Source organism: Delphinapterus leucas, chromosome 10, assembly GCF_059928025.1.
Source record: "Delphinapterus leucas isolate spDelLeu-1000000601 "Yukka" chromosome 10, BTC_Dleu_Yukka2, whole genome shotgun sequence".
NCBI classification, from domain to species: domain Eukaryota; kingdom Metazoa; phylum Chordata; class Mammalia; order Artiodactyla; family Monodontidae; genus Delphinapterus; species Delphinapterus leucas.
This window is the reverse complement of record NC_143138.1, coordinates 38,258,050-38,285,825: the sequence shown is the minus strand read 5'-3', so window position 1 is coordinate 38,285,825 and position 27,776 is coordinate 38,258,050. Positions and strand designations below refer to the sequence as shown.

The 27,776-nt window shown below is 41.8% G+C and overlaps 2 protein-coding genes across 9 annotated transcripts in view; one reads left to right on the top strand and one right to left on the bottom strand.

Moving 5' to 3' along the window:
- Positions 1-9,420, top strand: part of KCTD20 (potassium channel tetramerization domain containing 20) — a 29,525-nt gene extending 20,105 nt beyond the window's left edge. For all 3 annotated transcript variants that reach the window (XM_022581754.2, XM_022581752.2, XM_089918816.1), the window contains 5 exons: positions 1,136-1,238; positions 1,603-1,723; positions 2,795-2,992; positions 4,377-4,487; positions 5,825-9,420. In XM_022581754.2, coding sequence (XP_022437462.1) covers positions 1,136-1,238; positions 1,603-1,723; positions 2,795-2,992; positions 4,377-4,487; positions 5,825-6,117 — 826 coding nt within the window. In that variant the 3' untranslated portion in view covers positions 6,118-9,420. The remainder of the gene's footprint in view (positions 1-1,135; positions 1,239-1,602; positions 1,724-2,794; positions 2,993-4,376; positions 4,488-5,824) is intronic.
- Positions 9,421-12,810: 3,390 nt separating this feature from the next.
- Positions 12,811-27,776, bottom strand: part of STK38 (serine/threonine kinase 38) — a 43,561-nt gene continuing 28,595 nt past the window's right edge. For 3 of the 6 annotated variants that reach the window (XM_022581751.3, XM_022581750.3, XM_089918815.1), the window contains exons 8-14: positions 25,436-25,538; positions 24,512-24,573; positions 17,809-17,926; positions 16,653-16,776; positions 16,388-16,483; positions 15,326-15,420; positions 12,811-14,836 (exon numbers count right to left, since the gene is read on the bottom strand). In XM_022581751.3, coding sequence (XP_022437459.1) covers positions 14,706-14,836; positions 15,326-15,420; positions 16,388-16,483; positions 16,653-16,776; positions 17,809-17,926; positions 24,512-24,573; positions 25,436-25,538 — 729 coding nt within the window. In that variant the 3' untranslated portion in view covers positions 12,811-14,705. The remainder of the gene's footprint in view (positions 14,837-15,325; positions 15,421-16,387; positions 16,484-16,652; positions 16,777-17,808; positions 17,927-24,511; positions 24,574-25,435; positions 25,539-27,776) is intronic. The other 3 variants (XM_089918812.1, XM_089918813.1, XM_089918814.1) reach the window with 3 other exon arrangements.

Sequence of the window (27,776 nt, the reverse complement as noted above, 5' to 3'; positions counted from 1 at the left end):
TTCACTATTTTGATTCATAGCTGTCTCAGCTACACTTCAACCGGAACATTCCAGAAAAATGTCAGCATCCTTTGAAGACTACTTTTATCTAAATGGATTTCTTATGTATGGTGTAGTGATTTGGAAAGCATGTGAGTCTTTTTCAGACCTTGGAAAACAGCCAGTTCAGGGTGGAGGATAACAGTTTTGAACAGTTGGACAGCAGGACTTCCCAACAGGTTAAGGAAGGAAAAGGCAGTGAGCCCCCAGTGGGCCAGCTGAAGATACCAGCACCTGCCTGTCCTGGCTTCTCCTTCCACAGCTCCTACACAGATGTGCAGCAGGAGTAGTAGAAGTCATGGGGCCAGTTTTACTGGAGGGGATCTGAGAGAGAGAGGAAGGATGGGAAAAGATGAATATAAAAGCAAGACTTCCTCCCTGTGCCCTCATGAGCTCTGAATTCATGCCCAGAGCAGGCCTGCCTCTCTGAAATATGTCAAATTGCTGATGATCCTAATACCTACCCTCCTTTTCTACTTGACCTGAAATTCCCGTCATTAGTTACTCCTTGGATTGAGGAAGGGCATTTTCCCCAGAGTTACGCCATTAAAATCTACCAGGAGAGGGAAAGCAGTAACATCTGCACCTACTAATACAGATTCATCTATCAGATTAGATATTGAAAAGCAAAACTCAGAAATATCAAGGATGGTGTGCTGGATAGGTACATGCTGATGGGTGAGGAGGAGGAGACGCTGTCTTCCTGAGCTGCCGGTGCGTGGGCAGGTTCCTGGGCGCTGCGGAGGGCGTGAGAGGCGACTGTCACACCCTCCAGACACTTTCCAAGGGCCACCTCTGCAGGTGCTGTTCTACTTTCTTTGCTGTCACAGAAGCTCACTATGGTGGACTGTGAGGGCTTGCTGCTTTGTTCCTCTTGCACTCAAACACTGAAAGCAATTGCTGCCCTCTTTTCCTATCTGAAGGGAGTTTCCTAAGACTTGAGTGTGTCGTATAGGGGTTGAGTCCTAGTGCTGTGTTTTTAACTTACACTGAAAGAGTGGAACGGAGTCTTCCAGAATGAGGTGAAGAAGGGAGAAGTCTCATCTGTGAAGAATCCTGCTGCAGCGGGTAACATTGTTGCCTGGGTATTTTTCAGGATGTTTGGACCAGGAAGAGAGTACAACTTCACGCGGCCCAATGAGAAGGGCGAGTATGAGATTGCCGAAGGAATCAGTGCAACTGTATTTCGAACGGTGCTGGTGTGTAGTGGCCTTCTTGTTACATCATCTTCCCTGGGGGCGTGCATGGTCAGAAGCCTTGAGAGTTCCATCAGACTGTGTTCTGACTTTAGGGTTTCTCATTTCTAGTTATTGCCTTTCCCACTTTATTTTCTGTTTCTATAATTCTTAAGTCCTTCTTGCTTGTGTGAGCTCAGTCAGGTATCAAGTTGTGATGAAACATGTCAAGATGGCCAGGAGCCACTTTGCTATCTAATGAATCACCAACTTGGTGATAGTTCTAGTAACCCACCACTTTAATAGAACCAGGAATGAGTAGAGGGTTGAAGAGGGAATTTTTCATGTTGTTCTTTGCCTACATTTCTTCTTCCTAATTTATTTATAGGATTATTACAAAACTGGTATCATCAATTGTCCTGATGGCATCTCTATCCCAGACCTTAGAGATACGTGCGATTATCTCTGCATTAACTTTGACTTCAACACTATCCGATGTCAAGATCTGAGTAAGTGCAGGAGAAGCTGCCAGCTGCGTTTGAGCAGCTGAACTTTGAGTGTGCTTGGAATTGACATTTTTTATTACTAAACAGAAAGCGTTTCAAGTGTGGGTTGAAAATCATCTGTAGAGGCAGAGACGTGGTACTAACCATTCCCTGTCTTGTTTCAAAGCTCTGTGAGAAGTGGAGTAAACAAGAGAACATGTAGTGGGTTCTAAGTCTAGCTTGACCCCGTGAGTCACCAAGCTAATTGCTTCCCCTCTTGGGACCTTGGTGTCTCAACTCTTTAACAAATGATACTGATCCTCAGATATGAGGGAAGGTTCACTAATAAAGTCACACAACATAAATCGGCTGGGTTCTTCTTACAGTTTATCATTATTATTAACTTAGTGTTTAAGTGCTTTATATATGTGAACTTGCATAAGTTTCACAATTAACCCGTGAAAGATAGGTGATAATCTCACTTACCAAATGAGAAGATGGAGAAATTAGCTTGTTCAAAGCTCTAAACATTAAAGCTGGGAATAGAACTGATTGTCTGAATATAAACTCCACGCACTTATCATTACCTAGGCTTCCTGAAATGATTTTAAAATTCTTTGAAGTTCATGGTACATTTCCCTGCATATTCCATGAAGTTCTCTAGATGTGTGGTGTCTCTACTGAGTCTAGTACACACTTAGAGCAAGTCCCTTGGTGTCGCCAAACTTGATATCATTCCTCTTCTGTGGTACTCTATGAAGTTGTGGTCCAGAGCATCTTCAGAAGAGGTACTATAAAGAGTCATCCCCAAATGATGGTTCTGTCTCTTGTACAATTAATGTTTATGTACTAACATTGCATGTCAAGAAAACCACAGTTGATCAGAATGCTCAGGGTTTATTAAACAGGAGGAGATTGGTAGAATGTGAAAAGTATCTAACATAATAGCCTTGGAGTAGGAGACATACCCTGCCTTTAAATGGGCCGCTTCTCTGGACCTTATCAATGATAACAGCTGTTACCTCATAGTCTTTTCACTCCAGTAATTACCTGCATTTGAGCAGAGAGGATGTTCACTTGCCTTTTGTCTCCCAGGTGCTTTACTGCATGAACTGTCTAACGACGGCGCTCACAAGCAGTTTGATCACTACCTCGAAGAGCTGATCCTGCCCATCATGGTGGGCTGTGCCAAGAAAGGGGAGCGAGAATGCCACATCGTTGTGCTGACGGATGAGGATTCTGTGGACTGGGACGAAGACCACCCCCCACCCATGGGGGAGGAGTATTCCCAAAGTAGGAGCCCCTTGCATGATGTACCTGTTTCCAGCAAGAAATGTGCTGCCCAGAGTGGCAGCTAAATCCTAGAACCAGTGTGACTGTCGCTGTTGAGCTGGTGATGAGCACACTCACCTGGATGAGGGTCTTTCCTGCTGGGGAGCACAGGGAACATCGTTACACTTCCCGTGCCTACCGCTGGTGTCTGGCACTGTGGCCGCACGTTAAGTGGTGGTGTCATTCTTCTCTCCATTTGTTTCACTTTAAATCCTTTTGAATTGGCAGTAGTTCAAAATTCAGAAAATACAAAAGGATATACATTGAAAAGTCTTATTCCCACCCCACCTCATCTACCCAGTTTTCCTCCTCAGTTTCTTTTATATTCTTTCAGATTTATTCAGTGCACATACATAAGCAATTGCATGTTCTTTTCCCAAATGGTACCCTATTGTAGAGACTGTTCTATATCATGTCTTACATTAAAAGCTTCCACAATCTTTTTTATGGCTGAATAGTATTCCATTGCATGATTGTGCTATAATTGATTTAACCAGCCCTTTTGATGACCATTTAAGCTATAAATTATAAATAATGCTGCAGTGAATATCTTTTTAAACAAAGTCTTTCACACAGGTATATCTCTACAGAATAATATTCCTAGAAATGAAATTTCTGTGTCAAAAGCTTTGTGCTTTTATGATTTTGATAAAATTTGCCAAATTCTCTTTCATAAAGGTTGAGCCAGTTTATACTCACAAGACAATATATGATGGGTTTGTTTCCCATATGCTCACCAAGACAGAGTTTCACTGAACTTTTATCCTTGCCACTCTGATAGGTGAAAAACAGCATCTCACTTGAGTTTTAATTTGCATTTCTCACTTCATGAATGAGATTGAACATCTTTTTAAGAGCCATTTTCATTTCCTTTTCTGTTAACTGTAATCATGCCTTTTGCCCATTACAAAATTGGATTGTTAGTCTTTTCCTTAATGATTTGTAAAATCTCTCTATTTGTGACCACTGTCTTTATAGACAAGGAAATTAGCCCTTTTTAATATGAGTTGCAAATATTTTTCCCAGTTGGTTGTCTTCTTAGTTTTGTTTGGTGTTTTTGGATAAGCAGAGATTTTTTTTTATGTAATCAAGTGTATCAGTTTTTCTTTTATGACTTCTAGGTTTTATGTCATATCCAGAAAGGTCTTTCCTACCCTGAGACTATAAAAATTTCTTGTATGGTTTCTTTCTTAAGGTTGATTTATTATTTAACATTTAATCTGTGATCCATATGGATTTTTTGGCATCAGGGCTCAGGTCATTAGTCTGAATATGTTAGCTCATCTCCTTCCTCTTACAGAGGTATTCACTCCGTGACTAACCCCAGATTTTTTTTTTCCCCCAGTTCTTTATAGCTCTAAGCTCTATAGATTTTTCAAATATATTGAGAATCGGGATGTCGCTAAAACAGTGTTAAAGGAACGGGGCCTGAAAAACATTCGCATTGGAATTGAAGGTAAGAACATCCCAGTCAATATTCAGCTTGCATGGCTCATGGAGTAGGTTGGATCTGTGGCCACAGCGTTTGTCCTTAAAACCTGGCTTCCAAGGGCCTAGAGAATAGACACACATGGAAACTACATTCCTACCCAAGTTTGAAGATTCCTATTTTTGTTTTAGTTTGCCCTTACATTTCCTTGTCATTTTATTTCCAGTTGAAAATGCTTTAAAGCAGCTGTAGGAATAAGTTCCAGTTTACTGCCTCAGGATAAAGAGCAGTGAGGACTAGGCACTGGGCGGGTAAATGTAGCAGAGCTCGTGGGCTCACCAAGTGGGAGGGCCAGCCGTTTAGCCAACAGTCTTGGTGAGGATCTTTCTGGGATCTGGAAGGGTCCTTCTGAAAACTATAAGTTCGAGACTCGTTTTATTCCACTACTACCTTTGGGGAGTGTCTGGATATATTGACAAAACTGCTTTAAATGATTTGAGCAATGGCTCCCAACCTGTGGTCTCCGTGGAAGGGTATTGGAGACTGATTCCCGGAGAGTGCTGAAGCCATTCTGGTCTCCCCTCCATGGGTCTTTGACTCTTGTGTTTTGCTACTCTAGCTGTCTCGATATTGCTCACAGAACCCGTCGTTGTATCCAGCTTAAGTTGGAACTTAACGTTGGAAGAGATTTTTGAGATCATGTATTAAACCTCTTCCTACTGTGTCCTCCTTTGTCTCTTTGGAAACCACAGGGACAGAGTGACAGGGATCACTCCATTTCCCACAGCAGCCCATCAAACTGTCCTACCACGAGAATATTCTTCCACATACATAATAGATAACCTCCTCCCTCTTCTGTCGTCCTTCTAGTTCTAGCCTGTGAAGATATATACTCTGTATAAGATTTCTCCCATATCCCTGTAACTGACTTTCAGATATTTTAGGCAGCATCCCAGTTTTTTCTTCAGGCTTAAACATTTTGCATTTCCTTAACTACTTCTCATACAGGTTGCCCTCTAAGCAATAGAATTAGAGGACTAGAGTAACCATGCCCCAGTAGGATTTTTGTTCTATAGTATTGAAGCCAGTAAAATAAAGACTTCTGAAATTAGTAGGAGGCTTCTCCCCCTTCCATTAGAAGGGATAGAATTTTTGTTACTTCCCTTCTCAGGACAAGACCTACTAACCTGAGCAGGAGAGAAGCAAGCATGTAGGTGGCTGGGCCTCAGAGAACGTGGTCACTTCCCTGTAGTTTTCACATAGTCTTGGGATTTGGGAGGAAATTCATGTGGTTAGGAAGAAGGAAGTATGGAAACCAGAGTGAGCAATTTGCTGGGGTCATGATGGCTTTTTTCCCATTTCAGGTTATCCTACCTGTAAAGAAAAAATTAAGAGGAGACCTGGTGGCCGGTCTGAAGTGATCTATAATTACGTGCAGCGCCCCTTTATCCAGATGTCATGGGAAAAAGAAGAAGGAAAGAGTCGCCATGTGGATTTCCAGTGTGTTCGAAGCAAATCCCTCACTAACCTGGTAGCTGCTGGAGAAGATGTCTTGGAGGACCAAGAGATATTAATGCACCACCCACCTCAAGTGGATGAACTTGACCGGCTAAACGCCCCACTTTCTCAGATGGCTCCTAATGACTTTCAGGATTAGGGGCAGCTGTGGGCCCCTCTGCCGGCCTTTTCTCTGACTGGGATGCCCATAGCCAATCCTCCCCATGGTTTGTCTCACACTAAGTAGGAGACATGCTTCTCCCCCCTCCTTTCCTTTTCTACCATAATTAATGTGTGTCCTTCTCAGTAAGTCTGTGCCTCCGGCAGGAGATTAAAAAGCACTCACTGGTAATTAAGCTACCAGCTTTGCAGCAGCCCTGGTAACTTGAAAATTTTGGGTCTGGTGCTGTTCACCAAGTCTTTGCATAACTGCAAAACCAGGAAAGGTCAAGACTCCTGTTGTCTCATATTCAGCAAAGCAGTTCTCATCCTTTACACTCTGTTCTTGGCTTTTGTTTGTTTTATTTGGTTTTATACTAGGCAAATTACTTAGCAGCAAAGGGACCAAACTTAGAAGGAGACAATCTCTATCTTCTACAAGCAGGCACTAATTGGATGCCCATTAGAGGTTAGTGGAGATACCATCCTGGTGGCCTCTGTGCCCAGGTTGCATCTGGGAAGAGATAGGCTCTCATTCAAAATGTCCAAAGGAAATTCTTAGGAGCTTCAGGTTTTTTGTTTGTTTTTTTATTGCAATGAACAATCCAAAACCTCACAGATTCTTTGACAGGAAGGATAATGTATAACAATGTTTATGAAACCTTTTTAGCTTCAAGGTTTTTGACCCTAAACAAATTGATTATTCATTTGGAGTGAAATTCACACTTTGATTATCCTGGCTTGGAATCTGGTGTGAAGCCATAGGTCTTCACCCTAGGCCAGCATGCTGTGGGTGTGGCTAGGAGACCTTAGATATGGCTTAAAAGGCTTTCAAGATGAAGGCAATGATTTCTCAGAAGTGCTCAGTTTCTCAGTAGAAAGACTAGTAAGAGCTCGGTGGGTAGGACTGGGGGTGAATCTGGGTGGGAAAACGTCACCTGCCTAGACTTTGTCTCAGTGCAGGGATTTTCGTTGTATATTCTTTTCATACTATGGAATATTTTTAGGTATCAGGATATTTTAATTTTTGAAATAGCCTATCGGCTGCTCACACTGGGTAAAAAAACCATACTAATGTCATCTCCAAAGGAAGAATGAGTTGAAGGGAAATTAGGCCTAGTCATTTTGATTGATCTGTCAGCTCTGGGTTAACAGTACATGGTGTGTGACGACCCAGATCACTCCTCTGGGTACTGTAACCACCTCCCCTGATGTCTCCATGGCTGTTAACAGTAGAGCTAAATTTAGATTCTAGAGTCAGATGTGTCTTGAGATCTTGCCCATTATATGGTAGAGGTTGGCCTTCCAATCACCTACCCTGAGCATGTACAAAGAGACACGTAGTTTCCTTCAAGTTCTCTAAGAACAGGACTGGTTTTCTTAAATTCCATTTCCACAAGATACTATAGGGCAAGCTACTTGATGCCATTTTATGACCTCCCTAGTCAGAATTCTCCAAAGGTGAAGTCAGATTGGGTGTTGACAGCTACTCTTTCCAGGCTTGAAGAACAAGAGTGTTCTAAGGTGTGTATTCTCTGTGCATGTGACCAGGGCCAGTGTCACAGGGGACATCAATGCTGTGTTCCTTATTCAGAAAAATCAGTAGTAAGGGTTTTTAAACCGAGCCATCCCCCAGCTACAGAATTATTCTGATTATCGTTGGCATCCATTTGTAAGGCTGATGGCCAGGGTTAATGTTTAGGGTTAACGTTATTTTGTAGCCAGGGGTAGTTTTATTTCCGTGAAAAGAATTGGCTGTTTGAGGTCAGGTTTGGCTTTGACCTTACTGGTACTACATTCATACCCACGACCAGCCAGGATAATTGTTTAATGGTGCTTCCTTTACACTTTGTGGTTGACTTCCATGCTATCACAAAGGAAATTTAACTTTTGTGTAGACTATAATAAGTATGTATAATTTCTGTTTTATAGCTTAATATATAACATTTAAGGGTAGACATGTCTCAGCTAACACTCTAAAACTTATTAGTCATTGCTTAGGTAAAAAGCTAGATATGAAAGTGTGGCATGTACTTAACACTTTGTTCTATGTAAATGATTAATTTCCTCCGGCTTTCAAAAACCAGGTCTTTTTTTCCCCCAAAATTGGGTTAACGTGCTTTCAGCCCCAACCCTTAGGGTTCGAGTGAGCTGGAGATCTGTGGAGGTAAATCTGCCAGTGTTGCCAGGTGGTGATGACGGAGGGAAAAACTGGGCCCACAGGTTCCCTCTGGTGGAGAGGACATTTCTTCTGTACCCCACGCCCTTCCAACCTGGAGCGCAGCATCACTGTAATTCGGTGGCTCCTTTCAGCCACAGCAGCTCTGTTCCCAGGGCCAGGACATCCCGTGGCCACAGGACCTCGCAGTTCTCGCAGGAACAAGAGCTGGGTTGCAGTCATTCCCTTCAGAGTCAGTTACTGGCCAGCTGGGCAACAGGTATTTCTAATTAAAAAGGTGAAACTCAGGTTTGGTGGTTTTTTCCTAAGTGCCTAAATAAGTAAGCTAGGCTGTTTATACAGAAACATTTTCATAAGAAAATGTTTTTACCCAGACTGTCTTATTCAGAGGTATCTATCAGCAGGCCAAGATAAACCTGAATTTGAGGTTTAGGATCTGAGTTTGTGTCTGCATCAAATCATGTATTGTTGATTAGGAAACATTTGCCATTAAGGAATTGGGAGCAGGCAAGGAGACAGTGTTAAAATGTGTCTGATGAGATTACTTAATGGTTTCTCCAAAGTGGAGAAAAGGTATTAAAAGAATGACAGTAAAAAAAAAAGGTAAGGGAGCTAGAAAGTAGCTGGATTTATTGCATGATATGCAGTAGCCAGTATTAATAACTAAATTCCGTGTGATACCTAATGTGTACAGGTCTATGAAAATACTGTGGCATAAGCCCAGAAAGGATGGATAGTGTTCCAGCAGGTCCTTCTGTTAAGTAAAAACAATCAGAGCAGAGGCTTTAAATTGTCAAAGAGTGATGGGAGCCTTTATCGAGTAATAGTCAATAGAAAGTTAAGAATCAGTGATTTATTCAATGCCACTTCTTGCCATCATTTTGAAATTGTTAAACTGGGCATAGTTCAGAAAGCAAACCTGATACCTTTATGGGAGATGGAGCCACATCCGTGCTCTGGGTGGGATCACCTCTGCAAGAGAACATTACATTTTCTCTTAAAGGCAAAATGCTTGTAGGTTTTGCCTCTTTACTTTGTATTTAAAGTTGCACTTGTTCACCTACCAGTGTTTACGAAATCCTATATTTGGGATGCTTTTTCTATAATAAAATGTTATCATTTGTGTCCATGTTGTTGTTTTTTAGCAGAAAATAATATTGGAACTCAAGATGTTAAAGGGGACGGAGAGTAGCAGCACGTGGACTGCCCAGGAGAGGCTCTTTCCTACAGCAGCCGGCGGGGGCGCGGCTGGCCTGGAGCCTGTATGTGCTTTTCCCACCCTGGTATTTCTTATAATTCACAGGTTCCAGAGCCATAATGGTCTGCTCTCTTTTGAGTTTCTGGTTAGCTTGCATTCAACCAAGTAGTTGAACCCTCAAATCCAACCAAGTAGTACCCCACAAAACCAAATGTAAATTTGAAAGGTAAGATGACTCACAAACTTCTGTGTTCTCACTTTTGGTTTCAAGCAAGTGAAGAAGCATGGCAGGCATGAAAGGCAGCTTGAGAAGGTAGGGCAGGGTCCAGGCAGGTCCCTGGGAAACACTGCTTTGGGGCATCTTGCTCATCCTCTGCTGATTCGGCCCTCTTCTAGTCAGGTGCCTCCTGAGCTCCCCTCAGCACACTTGGCCTGAGCAGCTTACTGGTGACACTGACAACTTGTAGGGGTGCTGAAGCAAGCCAGGGCCTCCCTGGCAGGCCTGCCTTTGTCAGCACAGAGGTTAAAAACATGCTCTGAAGGCATGGCCCATTGAGTATGTTCAGTGCCAAGTGCTGCTTGGTCACAGGGACATGCTGACTAGGACACAGTTCCTCCCTTCAGAGGGCTCTTATAATTGCACAAAGATCCATAAATAGTCCAGGTCACTCAGGAAGCGCATAAGGATGGAGTAGCCAGTTTTTACTATGAAAATTAGAGGAGAGTTCACAGGAGGGTTGTATACATGACACATGAACCAAACTGTGAAAGACAAATACTAGTTGTTTTGGATTCATGAATCCAAAGGGAAGTATTCCAGGCCAACGCAACTGTATAAGCAAAGATGCGAAGGTGAACTAGTTGCTTATTGTCATCAGGGAAGAGGATGGTGGGGGCAGGGGGAGGATAGTAATGCAGAGATAGGCCAGAGTAAGGAAGGGCCCTTGTACCTCAGACAAAGGTGTTTGGTCTCATTATATAAGCTCTCAGGAGCCTGAAGGATTTTATGCAGGAGAATAACATGATCAGACTTGAAATTTAAGAGTTTCTTTGGCAGCAGAGAGGACGACAGACTTGAAAGGGGAAGGACCAGGGACAAAGGTCAGCTAAGAGACCACAACAATGGACTCAGCAAGGAATGATGAAGACACTGGTAGGATGGACAATCATGCCCCAGAATTATATATGTTTACTGATGGGAATCATGTAAGAAATTTCTGGCTTGGACAGCAGGTAGAATGAGCTAGAAAAAAGGCTGTGGAGGCAAGAAGAGCTCCATAAGGACAGTTGGCACCTGTAAGATGCCTTCCAGGTGGCAATTTCTAATAGGCACTCGGCTACATGGGATCTAGAGTTCTGGGGAGGGATCCAGGCAGGATGGTCATTTTGAAGATCTCACCACAAAAACGGCAGCTGAAGCCACAGTATGGGGGAGATCATACGAGTGAAAAAAAGGCAAAGGCATTGCTCTGAGGAGCACCAGCATTTGGGCAGTGGCAGAGGAACTACCAAGAAGGAAGTCAGAGAGGTGGGAGCAGAGTTTTTTGTTTTAACTCAACAGTGTGAGTGCAGCAGGGTGGTCAGGTAGATGAGGGCTGAAGAGAAGCCAGTGGATGTGGCAGTTAGGATGCCAGTGAGCAGAGGAGTGATTATTAAAATTAGTACTAGCACGTTTTGCACATGGGATAATTAATACTAATGTGTTTCACACAAGGGGAAGAAACCAGACTGACGTGAGAGGGAAATGAAGTAACGAAAGTGACTGGAGAGTGTTTTTCAGGAAGCAATACTTACTCATAGCTCCATGCCTCTGTCACAGCACGGGACCATACCTACCAGCCTCCCAAATCCTGCACTGCTCACCTTCCCCTCTGCCAAATCACTGCTACTTACTAACACCTCTGGGAAGCTTCCTCAACCTTCCCCACAACTCAGGGTTGGCTTAATAGTACTGTTACAGCAACACTAACATACTAATAACTTTATAGTTGATGCTGCAATTCTGTTAAGCCAACTTTGTGGCTGGGAATTCTCTCCTCAAACTGATCTGTGGTTCAGAACCACAGTGGGCTTCCCTATTGCATCCCCAGTGTACCTGGGATTGAGCTCTGTATTTTATGAATGCTTAAGTATTATGTGGGCAAGATGTTTTTCTCTGAAAATATGCCTAAAGAGCAGCGTGGAGGCTTGTTTTTAAGTCAGTGTTGGTTTTGACTGACAGATCATTCCAGGGAAATGGTTGCTAACTAGGAAAGGAAAATACCATTCACTGAATCCTTTTGCATTCAATTCAAAACACCGTTAGGGTTACACACAGAGGCCCAGGAGAGAGTAACAGGAGAAGGTGCTCCAGGAAATATGCTTCCAAGGAAATGATTCAGAGAAACAGTAGTAGCAATCAGTGGCAGAGGATTCCTACACTATACAGATGAGCGTTAAAATTAGCAATCTGCTATTTCACAGCCTGACCATTAATCCCAAAGGATTCCCCTCACTTTTGAAATTCTTAAATAGGTACTGAAGAAAATTCTGATGTACTCCTGAATCAAGGAGTCTGAATGACATCAGCATTCAGTTTCATTTTAGTATGCAGTACAGTTCAAGTTCTATTATTTTCTAACTTCTCCTAAGAGACAGGACACAGAATTATCTGTGAATAGGACCAACACTGAGCCAGTGGTTCCCGACATGTTTCTTGAAACTCATGAGCCTTGGAACGACAATACATTGTTAGGCTGCATTTAACTAACCTCTGCCTGCAGTTCCCACCCTGGCTGGTCTTTGCCCCTTCCTCTTTGCCTGAGGGTCCTTTGCCTGACCCAGAGAAGGAGGTAAGAAGTGGGACCCATAAGACTCCTTAAATCTACATCCAGAGACAGAGCCCTGCTCTGGTGGACACAGGGAGCTGAGAAGTCCATCCTGGGAGCTTGTGAGATTCCTGGTCAACCCCAGGCTGAAAAAAAATAGGGCTGACCTACAAACAAACAGTTGTATAAAGGGTCCACCAGTTTACAGAACTTTCGTCGGCAGGTCTCCCCTTGGCCTAACTGCACTTACTGCAAGAGTGCCCACTGCCCAGTAACACTGAGCCAGGTGAAAAGAGCATAGACGTGAGGCCAACAGAAGACAGTCTCTTTACATGAACCCCAGTTCAGAAGACTTGTTCTCAGGGAACAAAAAAGCAGGTCCCATCTTCCCTGAGATGGTAAAGCATTTTGCCTAAAGGTGGTCTTCAGCGTTTAACGGTTTGCAGACAAAAGGGTCAGAGGAAGCCATCAGCACTCTGGCTCTTTGAATTACGAGCCACAGACTTATACTATTGTTTTCACACAGTTTATTCAGACATTTAAAAGTTAAAATGTGGGCATTCCCCCCCAAAAACAAATTATCCCCTGCCACTCCCCAACACACAGACTACCTACCACCCTCCCATTACCTCTCATTGTCCATGCTTACCACATACTCTTGCAAAACACATAGGGGTCAAGACCCCAACTATTTGGGAATCCAAAGAAGCTACAAAGTTACACAAAAGAATCTCACTTCCTTTTCACTAGCAAACCATGAATGAAAGAATAAGGGGAAACACATTACCTTCATCCAGAGTTAATATTTCCCTAATATTCTTTTTTCTTCCTCTAAGACATTAAAACCCAAAGCAGTTTCACTTACTACTGTAACTCTGATAGTCCCATTTTTCTTTTCTGAATGGCTAAGCTAGGACATACTTTCCTTTCATAGCTGATGTTAACAACCTCAAGACTGGCAGAAAGCAGTCTCCCAGCTGTGGCTTGGCTATGACACTCTGCAACAGGCAAAGTTACCACATAGGTGCAAATGATGCTTTAAGAGTTATCAAAATTTTTAAAAGTAATAATGCATTAATATGGAGCCTCCACATTTTTCTGATGCAGCGAAAGTCCTCTAAAGGCGGTGGCAGCTGTGAAAGAAAAGGCACTTTGTGCTAAAATTCAGAGGGTCTCTCTAGAGAGCACCACAGCAGAGAGGCCTGGTCAGCCCAGGCCTGCACGTGACCCTTTAGGGTGAAGAGGACCATCCCCCAGGAAGGCATCTGCAAAGGAAAAATTTGTAATCATGATTCCAAGGCAAAATGGTTACTTAAAGTTGGGAGAGGAGAAATACTAAGAGGATACAAATACAGTTGCACCAAAGATTGAGGCGTGAACTTCGCACGGATTTGCAGGCTGGCTCTGCACTTTGTATTGGGCTCGTTCCTTCACCACTTGCAGGGAGGTCTGGACACGGAGCAGGAGCAGCACCTTAGCCAAGAGGGTTCGAGGCCTCCTGCTTCTGCCTGGGCTCTCCTTGCTGTGTTCCCAGGAATAAACCGAGGTCCTTTTGGCAGCACTTGTGGGTATTGCTAGTCCACGGCAACATCCAAAGGGATTTTCTAATACAGCCGTGAAGAGAAAGTGAGGATTTTCCACGTGATCCAGGACTCCTTGGCAATGCCCAGTGGCTTTTTGGGCCTTCTAAGAGCAACAAAGGATCAAGCTGGTATCTTCCCATCAACACTCAGAAAAGCAGCGTGAGTATTTCAGATGGGTAGAAGGAAATCAAAATGGACTGAGGGTCTTTATCCTAGTACCATAAATAAAGTGCACCATGAATGGAGGCTATAAAAAGCTACTTGCCCAAGGCTGAGGTTTGGGGAGAAACTACCACCATCACCCACTCAGAATGGTGGATCATTTCCTTCAGCCAGAATGCTGGCTACTGAAGCTTTCTTTATTGCTTTATTTCCTTAGTACTATGGAACTTTTAGCTGTAAAGAAAAAAAAATACTTGGTGGGCTTGGTAGCAAGCATATGTCACAAAATCACAGGAATTGGCTGATACTCAGTAAGTATATGTTACAATCTCAATGTTGGATGATGGCTGTTTTTTCCCCTTCATTCTGATGAACTTAGGAAAACTCAAGTTTTTTTAAAACATCAAATTGGCTCATGATGCTTCTAAAGAAGCAGGACAGCCGTTAATGGCTGATGTAGTAAAAATGGTTGTCTTTGTTCTACAGGTCATCAGATGCATTATGGAAGAGAATCCACTTACTATCACATTTCAGGAGTTCACCATGACACGTTGGTAGGTTCCATAAACTTCTTCGAAGCTCTTTCAAAACAGTTATGTGAGAAGAAAACCATGATGTTGTACAAAGAACTGCTCGATTTAGGATCCCATTTCAAGGAAACTACTTTGCTGCTTTCATGTAGGAAGGTATTGCCCCCCGCGCAGTCAGACCCTCAAAGCGCTTGTATGTGTAATTGACGAAGACCCAGTCTTTGTTCTTGTAGTCAGTGTCAGGGTGATTACTTGTTGCCACTGGGAAAGAAACAGATGTGAGAGTTGATTCACTGCCTTACCTTGATGGACTACTCAGTACTGACACTCAGTACGTGACATTCTGAAGAACATATCACAGCTTCTATCTGGGAAAAGTTATTTTTCACTCTGCGAATTTTCTACATTTGCCTGCCTATGTTCTCTGAACCTCATGTTTTTCACAATATTTTTAAAGTTTTATTTTCTCGTTTCTGTCATTTCAGATTACCTAACCTTTAATTTAATAAATAACAAGAGAACAAATCTTTGTGGTTCACCCATCCAGCTGAGCAGGCTAAATATGGGTGTTTGTATTCACTACTTTCCATTCAACAAGGTCTCACTGCTGCCCTGCATTAACACTGGAAAAATACTTACAAAGAGCCTGAAGTTCCTCTCCATGTTCTCTAACCTGATTTGTAAACATCACCCCAAAATTTGGGGGAAATAATGCACTTATAAGGCAGCCTGAGGCAGTGGTAGTATTACCTGTTGGCTTAAGAATATCAGATTCTGGAAACTCATCGAAGTTTGAGGTATCATCAATGCTTTTGATTTCAATAGATATTGCAGCAGGCCTCTCTCTGCCAAGAACAGACATGCCAAAAATTACTACGGTTAGTAAACATATGGATCACAAGTAATCAAGTCTTTCTCCAAAAAAGACCCCTGGTCTGACAAGGGAAGACTGTCCACTGGCAGGCAGCATTAATTTCCTTTGAAAAGCTTATGACCACTGACCAACCACCAGCTGACTACAACCAAACAAAACTATGATGAAAAAAATGTAATTATTCATAGCTAGGAAGAAAGACAAGAAAAATAAGGAGAAATTAAAATCCAAAGTTAGTACACTCTCCCTGACAGCCTGCCCTGTCTGCTGAAAAGGGAAACTGAACCTCTAAATGCCTCCTCGTGCAGGGCTCTGACCCTCTTCTACCAGAAATGCCAACAAAGTAGAGTGGCTACAAGGCAAAGGTAGAAATCACAAGCATGCGAATTAGAACACTCCTATGAAATGGATGACAACTGCATCTGCTCAACCAATGAATGCTGAGGAGGGAGGTCTGTGCAGCGCTGGCAGCTCTCTGCGAGCCCTGTCCGCAACAGTTTCACGTTTCCCCTCCACTCCCCCTCTGCGCCCTTCCCCACTCCATCCTTCTTCCACTCCTCTCTTCCTTCTCTGTCTCCCAGTGATAGCCTCCACCCTAGGGGCAGGGAGAGTCCTGCTGGTGGCTCCTAACACTAGAGAAGTTGGTGTGTTCTTGGTAAAAGCAAGTGCAACACAATGCTTAGGTGGTCCTTTCACCGTGGAATCCAAAGTTCACTTCACTTTGGAAATGACTGCTGGCTTCAACGTGTCCCACGGCACATGGGTGACAGGAAACCCCAACTCCCAATCCTCGCCATGAATGAAAATCAGGAAAAGACCCTGAATTTCTAAGAAGCTCTCTTCCCATACTTGGCTTGCCAGTAGTGGTGCTTCTAAATTAGTATTAAGCAAACTAGAGACTTACTGAAATTATCCTGAAACTTTGTATACGGATATACCTGATATGTTCCCAGTCAACACCTTCAAAAAAAGAGTTACTTTTGATTTCCTCAACTCCAGGGGCTCCAATTCTATGTTCCCATTCACAGCAGAATCTGGAAAACACAGAGGCCTTTCAGCATACCTCAAGTAGTCTCTTCAGAAAAAGAAAAGGAGAAATGGGAGGAAGGGGGGACCGACCCAGGAAATGATGAAAATTTTTAAAAATAGATTCACTCATGTCAAAAAGCCTGGCTGGGGGACAGGGGAAATGTTCTCTGATACCTCAAAATTAGATCCTTGGCTTTCTCAGAAATAGGAACTTCTGGAGGAAAAGTCAAAGTTTCTTTCCAGTTCATCACCTTCTTATATGTCTCTTGAGGGGTCTCAGAACAGAAAGGTGGGTAGCCTGTAATAAAAAGGGAACTTCGGAGCTCTCACATCCCAGAACTTTGAATCTGAGATTATTCACCTTAATCTGATTCTAATATATCTTTAATGATCCTATATGTCCTTCCCTACATGACATGGACAGGATTTCCACTCACCCCAGGAAACATCTAAACCAATTGTTCATTTTCCCCCAAAACTCTTAAACCCAAAGTGAAGTTGTGCTTCTGGTACCACTAGGGAGCCAGCTACTAGCTGGAGCTGGAAAAAGGAAGGAGGACAGAAGCAGAGTTGCAGAGGCGGGGCTCACTGTGCCCAAAGAGGAAAATGAAAGGATGAAACAACATCATTAAGAAATGACTCCATTCTAGGAATATCCTTATCTGGGAAAAGTGACCACCATGCCTCTCTTTGAGAACTACAGGTGAGAAGGATAGTCACCGTAATACTCCACCTGCCCTCTACACAGACCACATCCGCCTCCACAGGCATGCGTCCAGTGTTCCCATAGACAACACAGCCAGACGATGCCACACCAGTCATTCACACAGATTCACTCAGGGCCACCACGGACAGATGGGCTCTCCTAGTGCTCAGGCATATGGCCAGCCCCACAGATGTGTCCCCTAAATACACAGATATACCAAGCAACAGGGAGAGAGGTCCGAGGGGTCCATGCTCTGAAGGCTTTGAGAGAGAAGGGGGGACAGCAACTAAGAAGTAGAGTGCTCGAGACACGGCCCAGTGAAGGCTCTTTGTATACAATGGGTGTTTAATAAATGCCAGTGAATGAAAGAGTTGCTAGATGGAGAGGATGGAAAAGTCAAAGAAAACCATGATAAATGATCAACAAAGCCACGAGAGGGTGCCAGGGAGCCATAATATAGTGGGATACATTTGATGGCCCAGCGTTTTCTACCTAGGAAACTTCACTTTAAAAGACGAGGGGGGAAAAGTGCTCTTAGATGACCCCCACCTAAAACAGTCTATTATCAACATAGGACTCTTTCCTGACTGCACAGAAAAAGTCCTCTGAAAGCACGCAACTTACCAATGAGCATTTCATACATGATCACCCCCAGCGACCACCAATCACAGAGCTTGTTGTACCCGGTCTGCATGAACACCTCAGGAGCAATGTAGTCAGGAGTGCCTACTGTGGAGAAGGCCTGAAACACGTACACACATCAGGAAGCCCAGCAGGAAGATGGGTGCCCAGAGTTCTGTTCTAGAGACCAAAGGCTACAAGTATCACCTAGAGCTACCCACAAGCTAAATAAGCAGGATGGCCCAGCAGCTTAATGGCAAGTCTGGCTTGCCAGAGAACTTCCAAAATGAAAATAAAGCTTTGTCAGTGAGGTGAGAGACCATTCACTAGGTCAAAGGTATCTGTCGTAGCAACTAGTACCATAACTGAGCACCCAGTAAGTGCCAGGCCCTGTACTCCTTTTATGCTTATGAGCCTATGACAAAACTCAGCAAAGAGGACCTTATTCGCCCAACTTTGCAGATAAAACTCTGATGCCCAAAACGGCTTTGCCCAAGGCCTCAGAACTAGTTAACTGGCAGAGCCTGCTTTGGAAATTAAATATCTTGCTCAAAACCATCCCTCTTTTCACCTCTTTAATTTGGAAGATCATAAAGGGAAATTTTATTATCAAAAGCTAAAGTTATAACCTACTGGTCAAAGGTATATAAATGTCTGCTTATCAAACTGAAACATTTATGTAACTAGTTCTTAGAAGAGTATTTTCTAAATTCAAGTAATCTACTCTCATATACCAGGACTGCAATACTAGGGGAATTACAGTCAAAAAGCCTTCCTGTGCTCAGCATTTGAGGGCTTACCACAGGGAAGGCTCTAATCTAAGTGCTTTCCATATTATACAACTTCTAAAGTTAAAAGCTACAGCTGTGTGAACTTTTAAAAATACTTATTATGAAATACTGCAAACATACAGAAAAGAAAGCACAGACAATACAACATCCATGTATACATTACCCATATTAAAGAGAGGTTAATAATCTGTGATATTTGTCTCAGATCATTCCTTTTTAAAAGAAACAAAACTACAGAAATGATTAAAGCCAGAATCCTTCTCTCCCCACTGAAGTCATAACTACCCTGAAATCATAACTACCCGTGCTATGCTTGTATGGATATTTGTATAAATGACATATAATTTCTTGTATATTTCAACTTTTAATAAAGGGTTTCATACTGTACTGCATTATTCTATAGTGCTAAAACATGTTTTTACTCCATATTATGATTTTGAGATTTATTCATGTAGCTCTAGTTCACCAATTTCACTGCTGTACACTATTCCATTATACAAATGTCACAATGTTTTTTTATACATTCTTCTCTAAATAAACACTTACATTGCTTCCAATGTTTCACTATAACAAGTAACACCTGAATAAACATTCTTGTAACACGTCCTGGGCACTGGGTAGTATTGCTGGGTCTTGCATCATGAGCATCTTCAACTTAATCAGACATCATCCAGTTGTCCTCCAAGGTGGTTACATCTATTTAACATGCCCAGTGGGATGAGCTCCTAGTGCTCCACTTTCACCAACACTTGTCTTTGTCAGACTCTTAAATTTTTACCAATCTGATGAACATGAAATAGGATCTTGCTGTTTTAATCTGCATTTCCCTTATTTCTAGTAAGGTTGAGTGCATATTCATATGTTAATTAGCCATTCAGTTCTTTTTTCTGTGAATTACTACTGTTCAGATCCTTTGACCATTAGTTGTTTTTTTCAGTTGCATCACCTTTTTTCTTACTGATTCCTTGGAATTCTTTCTTTTTTAGCTTTTCTTTTTGGCCTCACGGCTTGTGGGATCTTAGTTCCCCGACCAGGGATCAAACCGTGGCCCTGGCAGTGAAAATGTGGAGTCCTAACCACTGGACCACCAGGGAATTCCCTCGTAGTAATTCTTTATGAATCCAAGGCATTAATCCTGATTCATCAGAACATTAATCCTTTATAGTTTTATATATTGCAAATATCTTCTCCCAGACTGAGGCTTATCATTTTTATTACGATTTTTAAAATTTGTTACATACCAAAAAATTACCAAATTATGAAGCATAATAAAATGAATACCCATGAGTCCAAATGAAGAACCAAAATATGTATCACTGATATTATTCAAGCTAACAGTGTACCCACCAGCCCATCCTCCTGCCTCTCCTCCTAACCCCCGTGCTCAATTTTATGTTTATCATTCCTCTGCCTTTATTTTTTTTATTTTTATTTTTTGGCCACACCACGCGGCATGCAGGATCTTAGTTCCCCAACCAGGGAATTGAACCCATGCCCCCTGCAGTGGAAGTATGGAATCCTAACCACTGGACAGACAGGGAATTCCATTCCTCTGCTTTTAAAAAGTAATTTTGGGGCTTCCCTGGTGGTGCAGTGGTTGAGAGTCCGCCTGCCGACGCAGAGGACATGGGTTCGGGCCCTGGTCCAGGAAGATCCCACATGCCGCGGAGCGGCTAGGCCCGTGAGCCATGGTCGCTGAGCCTGTGCGTCCAGAGCCTGTGCTCCACAACGGGAGAGGCCACAACAGTGAGAGGCCCGCGTACCACAAAATAAAAAATTTTTTAAAAAAGTAATTTTGCCACATGTGTCTCTCAAACTGAGATCTTAGTTTTGTTTTTGAGCTTTGTAAAAATATTCTACATGCAGTCTTCTGCTACCTGATTTTTCCTCTCAGTATTTTGTTTCTAAAATTGATCCATGATGTCACATGTAGCTGTAGTTCAATTATTTTCACTGCTAAACAATATTCTATTCCAGAATGTAACCATTTTCCTGTCCATGGACACTGGGTTATTTCCAGTTTTTTGCTATTATGAAAATGCAATAAACATTCTTATACATGCTTCCTGGTTCAGAGGTACAAGAGTTTCTCCATGGCATCTGACTAGGGGTAGAACTGCTGGGTTGTAGGGTATGCACGTGAACTATAAGATAATTCCAAAGTAGTTGGACCATGTGGCTTGTCTTTTCATTTGCTTCTGTCTTTCAATATACTGAAGGTTTTCTTTCTTTAAAGTAGTAAAATACACCAAGTATTCCTTTACAATTTGTACTTCTTGTACGTTATTTAAGAAGCCCTTCCTTTCTCTGAGGTCATAAATATATTGCCCAGTATTTTCTTCTAAAATTTTTTAAGTTTTATTTTCCATCTACGATTTATTTTTGTGTATACGGTAAGGCAGGAACTCATTTTTTCCATATGGAGAATTGTACACTGTTTTCTTTTAAATACACATATTAAATAACAAATGCCAACTATGTTTCTTTAAAGCTTTGGAGTCTGAAACATGGATTGGGCCTTCCCCAAGAAGCAGAAATATTTTAATTCTAATTATAAAAGTTGAGACTACAGAAACCCTTCAATTTAGACTAAATATATTCCAGCAAAGCTGAATGTTAAGTAAATCTTATTTGTCCAAAGATTTCTACTATAAAAGCAGAGACCTACTGCCACAAAAAAAGAATTTCTTCAAGATACTAAGGTGTAAAAAAAGAAAAAATCTTGGAGTTATAGAATGTAGGCAACAGCAGGTTCAAAACTGTGATATAAGGTAATGTTCTCACCTGGGAGCTAGAGTCCCACCTTGGGAGCCCATTCTCACTTTAGCACATGGTAAGTATAAATGATCCAGGTACTGCCCCCTTCCCAAACCTTTGTCTATTTTCCATACTGGGGTGTCCTCCAACTTGAAGCTCTTAATACCTCAAATCTATACCCTTCTTTTTCCTTTTGTTGTCTGGGTGTTCACAGTGTCAGCTAGAGCTATGCTCTAAAAGAGTTTTGTTCATTGTTAACAGTCATTTCAAACATATGATACGTTCCAACTTATGATTTCATTTAAGATTTTAGGGGATATAAAGCAATTTAATTTCCTACTTAATGACTTCTGAAAATTCTACACTCAAAAAAAAAATGAATTGACAAAGATTGGATGCCTAGAAGTACCTCATCTTTTATTACCTCTGTGGTTTAATACCTTAAAGTTAACTCAAACCTATTGCCTAATCAGTTACTAGGGCCTAAGAGTTACCCAGGACCATGCTGGTACTACAAATATTAGAATAGGATTTAATCAGCCAAAGATGAAGCTAAAGCCTCTGCTTTTTTTCAGTGATTCTCAATGGACTGAAAAGTAGCAGGCAGCGGGCTTTCCTGGTGGTGCAGTGGTTGAGAGTCCGCCTGCCGATGCAGGGGACATGGGTTCGTGCCCCGATCCGGGAAGATCCCACATGCCGCAGAGCGGCTGGGCCTGTGAGCCATGGCCGCTGAGCCTGCGTGTCCGGAGCCTGTGCTCCGCAACGGGAGAGGCCACAACAGTGAGAGGCCCGCGTACCGCAAAAAAAAAAAAAAAAAAAAAAAAAAGTAGCAGGCAGGGTGAACAATTATATACGTTAGGCTTAACCTAGAGCAATAAATTTATATTAAGCATTAACTAATATTAACCTTCAACTTGGTACTAGCTGAATGGGATCACTTACGACAGGTCAAAAGCACAGGGCTAACTGACCTTTTTTTTTTGTGGTACGCGGGCCTCTCACTGTTGTGGCCTCTCCCGTTGCGGAGCACAGGCTCCAGACGCACGGGCTCCGCGGCATGTGGGATCTTCCCGGACTGGGGCACGAACCCGTGTCCCCTGCATCAGCAGACGGACTCTCAACCACTGCGCCACCAGGGAAGCCCTAACTGACCTTTTGAAGACTGAAAGTTAGCTTTATTTTCTTCAAGTTATCAGAGGAGGTCATATGAGGATGACCACTTCTACTATACAGTAAAAAGGCAAGAACCTTAACCACAGCATGAGAACCTAAGTTTACTCAGATTAAAAAACATTAACTATTAAAGAACACTTAACTCCAAATATGGAACTTGGGACATTTCCTTCCTTATAGACCTATAAGGGGTTCCTAGTAAGTCTGACATGACCCTTTGGTATATGTCAAAAGGCATAAAGCTTCTCAGAGTACAAGAATAATTTAAGGTATTTAAGCTTAATTACCCTCAAAATTAAAGTGGCCAAAGGTTAAATCTTAGTTTGCTTTTAAAAAAAATTTTTTTAATCACAGAAGATTCCTTACCTTTTGTTACCCTCCAAAACATAATTATCAGTCTCCCAATAATGCAGGAGCTACTGTTTAAGAAATAGTCTCTTAGATAGAGGGTCTCAACTTTCACTGCACAGTAGAATCACCCAGAGCCCTTTTAAAAATCAGTTAAGATACCGAGACTATATACCCCAAACCAACTGCATCAGAATCTCTTGGGGTGGGACCCAGCATCAGTAAGTTCTGAAGTTCCCTAGGTGATTCTGGTATGCAGCCAAGGCTAAGATCTACTGCTCTATGAGAGACATAATAGAAGCGCCTGACCAAATCTGCTCCTGACATTCCCTAATCCTTAACAAACTATGAAAAGAAGGCTATGATGTGACTAGCTATACCAAACTTAAGTATCCCCAAGTTAATGTTAGAAAAGATATCACAGATTAATTTCATTTTCTACATTTCCAAAACCCAGGTTTAACATAAAAATCATAATATTCAAAGCATGGTCTTGAGACCCACTGATGGGCCTTAAATGAATCCAAAAAATGCAAGCCTTTCTTTTGATTCTTTCTTAATCCTAAGGCTTCCACTTTCACATATGACTAACAGGTACTTAGCAGCAACCTACTAAATGAGTTATTAAAGATACTATAGAGAACTCTAATTCACTATTTTACTAAGAAGTCTGGCCAAAACACTGTATTTGGCAAACCTGCCAAGTTACAACTGTATACACCAACAAGCAGAAGTGCCACTATTTCTAGCTAATACACATGCATGATCATCATTCCAAGTTAGTCATAGTTTTCCATCCCTGCTATTCTTGCTTTCTAATGACCAACTGCTATAGTTTAGCTTTACTATTTTCAATTTGCTATGGGGTTTCTAGGAAAGCCTAAGTATGTAGTGATACACATTTCTATTATATCTGGTCAATAATTCTCCAATAACTAGACACTGGGATATGTGCATTGCATTTTATGAACCAATGAGTCAGAATAAAAGTTTGCCTAGACAGCAGTATTTCACTGGTGAATCTGTACTATTTAAATAAATTCCAACATGCTATTGATATCAAGGTAAATGCAATAATGTTACTTATTTTTAAGCTTGCGGGGCATAATTTTATGTGTATATACTCAAATACTAGTAAAGTAAGCATTTCCCTTAAATTTCTCTCCAGTTTTTATCACCAAGTTCCTTTTTCCACCATAAAGTAGGAAGGGGTGCAGGTGAACTGATTTGACTCAGTGAATCAAACTTTTTAAAGTTTGAGAACCACAGCCTTAAAGGTCTGGGTAGGTATTTGTACTTAGTTTCATTTTGCGAGAACTCCATCTTAAATATAACCCCTTTACCACCATAAACATAGGGAAAAGGTAAAACAGGAAGGAAAGGGGTTGCCACCAATGTAAAAGGTCAGAATGAGGTCATCCACTGAAAATGTCACAACCAGAACAACCTCATATTATCTGCCCTCCTTCAAAAGATTACTTTTGGCGCTACCAACATAATGACAGTGCTCTATTAAGGTAATTTAAAACAAGGAATAGGTAAGCTGCAAACATTTATCAAATGCAAATTTATGTGCATACTTTTAAACTGATTCATACTTGGTTTGTAGCATTTAAGAAGCCACAAATATTACTTACTAGCTGACGTCTGTTTCTTTTCCAGGTTTCTGCTTTCCTTTTGGAATTCATGTTCTGAAAAGCTAAAAGCAGAGAAAACAAGTTCTAATCAAAGTTCAGGAATAAAGTTTACTACTTTTTTAGGCTCTGGTTCAAGCCACATGAGACCCTCAAGTCTTGCTTTTCTGCCCATACATCAATAACTCTGGATGACACATTTCCCAGCAAATTCATAAGCCCAAATCAGAGGCTCTAAAGCATTAACTCAAAGAATCACACAATAAGAGTTGTAAGCCACACTTCTATGTGGATTAGGTGGCCAGAGAGGACACGGACAGGCCTTAAACAAAATTACAGGGAATTTAATCAGAATCACAGGGAATTCAGTCTCATCAGAAGCAAAGGTCCCAAAGTGGACCTAAAACATTCACAACTTCTCAAAATTACTATCAAATTTCCAACAATAGTAACTGTTACATAATCAGAGACTTCTGAATATATAATACACTATGGACATAAACTTCTCAAGGATGAACTGTAATTTTACTACAGAGTTTCAATGGTTTGATAGAGTGAAAGTAACTCATAAACTTCTTTCTGCCATGACAGAAAGAAGCACCAAGGTTAAATCTAATCTGGAGTTGTTCCCAGGACTCTTTCCTCTACTACTTTTGCTTGCCTGCTCCTTATTCGTCCCTTGTAACCTTCTCAGTAGAGCTCCAAAGAATGCTCTTTTGGACATCTGCCTTTAACACATTTGGTAGCCTTCATCTTGCCTCACCATATAGTACAAATCACAGGCAAACCTGGGAAGGTATTTTTACTCTCTAAAGACTCAAACTGTGAGAATCTCCTAATCCATCCCACATATTTTGGTTAGCAGGGGAACAGCTCTTCCAGGCCCAGTTAAGGGATAAAAAGGCTAACATCACTGTTAACACTTACTGAAATCACTGGGGAGGCTGTGGTTCAGATTCCTATAAAATTCTGTCCTATGTGCTTTTTTCAGTCCTGTGCAAAGGCCAAAGTCAGAAAGTTTCACGTGGCCCTATGGGGAGGAAACAAGGTAATGAATGGATGAACATTCATGGATGTGGAACAGAACATTATCTTCTCCAGCTCTGTGCAGTAGCCATTGCAGCTCCACAGCCAAAGGATGCTGCTTTTTCTTTTACTACAGGGAGAAATATATAATAGCAAACAAATTCTTTAAAGATCACCCCAAATCCTATTATACAAATAAAAGTATTTTCATTTTTGCACATTACCTTTGTTTTTGTCCAAATATAAACTTTAAAACTAGTTGAAGCCTCCATGGCATCTAACTTTTTTTCACTTTTTCAAAATATTGAAATATAGTTGGCATACAATATTATATTAGTTTCAGGTGTATCTACAGCATCTAATTTTACTTCTTAAACTAACTCAATCAAATATTCTTCTGTTTCTTCAAAATCATCTTTAATGTCTACATAATATTCAAATGACTTAGTACATCGCTGTCTACCTATCCCCCGACACTGGATGCTTAATCCACTCTCAAAGCACCCCTGTGCCAGAGAGGGCCTGTGTTCCCAACCCTAATCACGCATGGTACAGAAGATGGTCTTAATAAACGGCTGTTAAATGATGAGTAAATAAACAAATCTTTGTTCATATAGCTTTTTCCCCACATGAATTATTTCATCAGAATAAATGCCAAGAAGTAAACTATTCCAAAGACAAAGGGAATAAACTTTATTGCACAGTTATTGACAAATATTGCCACACTGTATTCCAATCATAAGTCTCTGACTTTATCATTCTCTTCAAAGAAAACTCACACCTCCTGTGAGCCAGGCACCATGCCTTTAAGTGTGCTGTCTCATTCTTAAGCCACACTTCAGACTCAAGAGTCATTAAATGACTTTGGGGTGAAATGGCAGAACCAAAGCCAGAAATCAATGCTCTCTCTCTCCAGACCAGGATTACTTAACCTCTCCAACCCCCTGATCTCATCTGGAAAATGGGAATAATGATATCTCCCTGGCAAGAATGATGGGAATTAATGCATGTAAGGCTCCTAACCTGGTACCTGGCACATGCTCCTAAGGAAGAGGAAGGTGTTCTTGGGGTGGTGAGATTTTCCTTGCAGGACATTTGGTCCACGCCAAAAGGTCCTTGATACTTGGCTCTGTCCAAAACCATTTGGCATGGACACTTTGGATTGGACCAAATTGCAAGGAACTTTTTGCATGGACCAAGCGTCTTATGAACATTTTAGACAGGACCAAGTGTTCACTAACCAAAATTTTAAGTATATAAGGAGGTAAAACCAAAAACAGGGGAGAGACTCCTGATGCTCAGGGATCTATACTGCTCAAGGTCACACAATTAAAAGTGATGTGGCCAAGGTCTGAGCTCCAATGACTCATCTGTGGTCTTTCCATGATACCACCTTCCTTCAGTCCGTAGGGTCAGGTTTTTGGAGGTTTTTTTATCCCATTAGGGGTGTGTGTGTGTGTGTGTGTGTGTGTGTGTGTGTGTGTGCGCTAACCTAGTATCTTCCTTTAAGACTTGCAAATAACCTGTTCTGCAAGCCAAGGAAGTGTTTTATAGTTCTCATAATTACATGATTTACCTGGACACCTCCAAGAAAAAGTGTCTTAAAAAGCAGTGCCGGGGCTTCCCTGGTGGCGCAGAGGTTAAGAATCTGCCTGCCAATGCCAGGGACATGGGTTCGAGCCCTGGTCCGGGAAGATCCCACATGCTGCAGAGCAACTAAGCCCATGCGCCACAGCTAATGAGCCTGTGCTCTAGAGCCCGCAAGCCACAACTACTGAGCCCATGCACCACATCTACTGAAGCCCACGCTCCACAATAAGAGAAGCCACCACAATGAGAAATCCACGCACCACAACAAAGAGTAGCCCCCGCTCGCCACAACTAGAGAAAGCCTGCGCACAGCAACGAAGACCCAACGCAGTCAAAAATAAATAAATAAAATAAATAAATTTATTTAAAAAAAAAAGCAGTGCCTAGAGCAAATGCTATTCAAACCTAAATTTTCAGGGGACTCTGTAGCTCTTCTGACTATACAGGAGGAACTCAAAATGTCTACATTTTCCCTTCTATAATCTATATGGCTAAACACATATATGAGCTCTCCTCTACAAGTCTGGGCTAGCATATGGTAGAGAGCATGTCTGCACCAAACAGGGTTCCTAAATCCACCTCAGCTAGACTGAGTCCCCAAGTTCTTGGCCTTCAGTATGTTTGCTGACCTTGAACACAGACTACGGCCTAC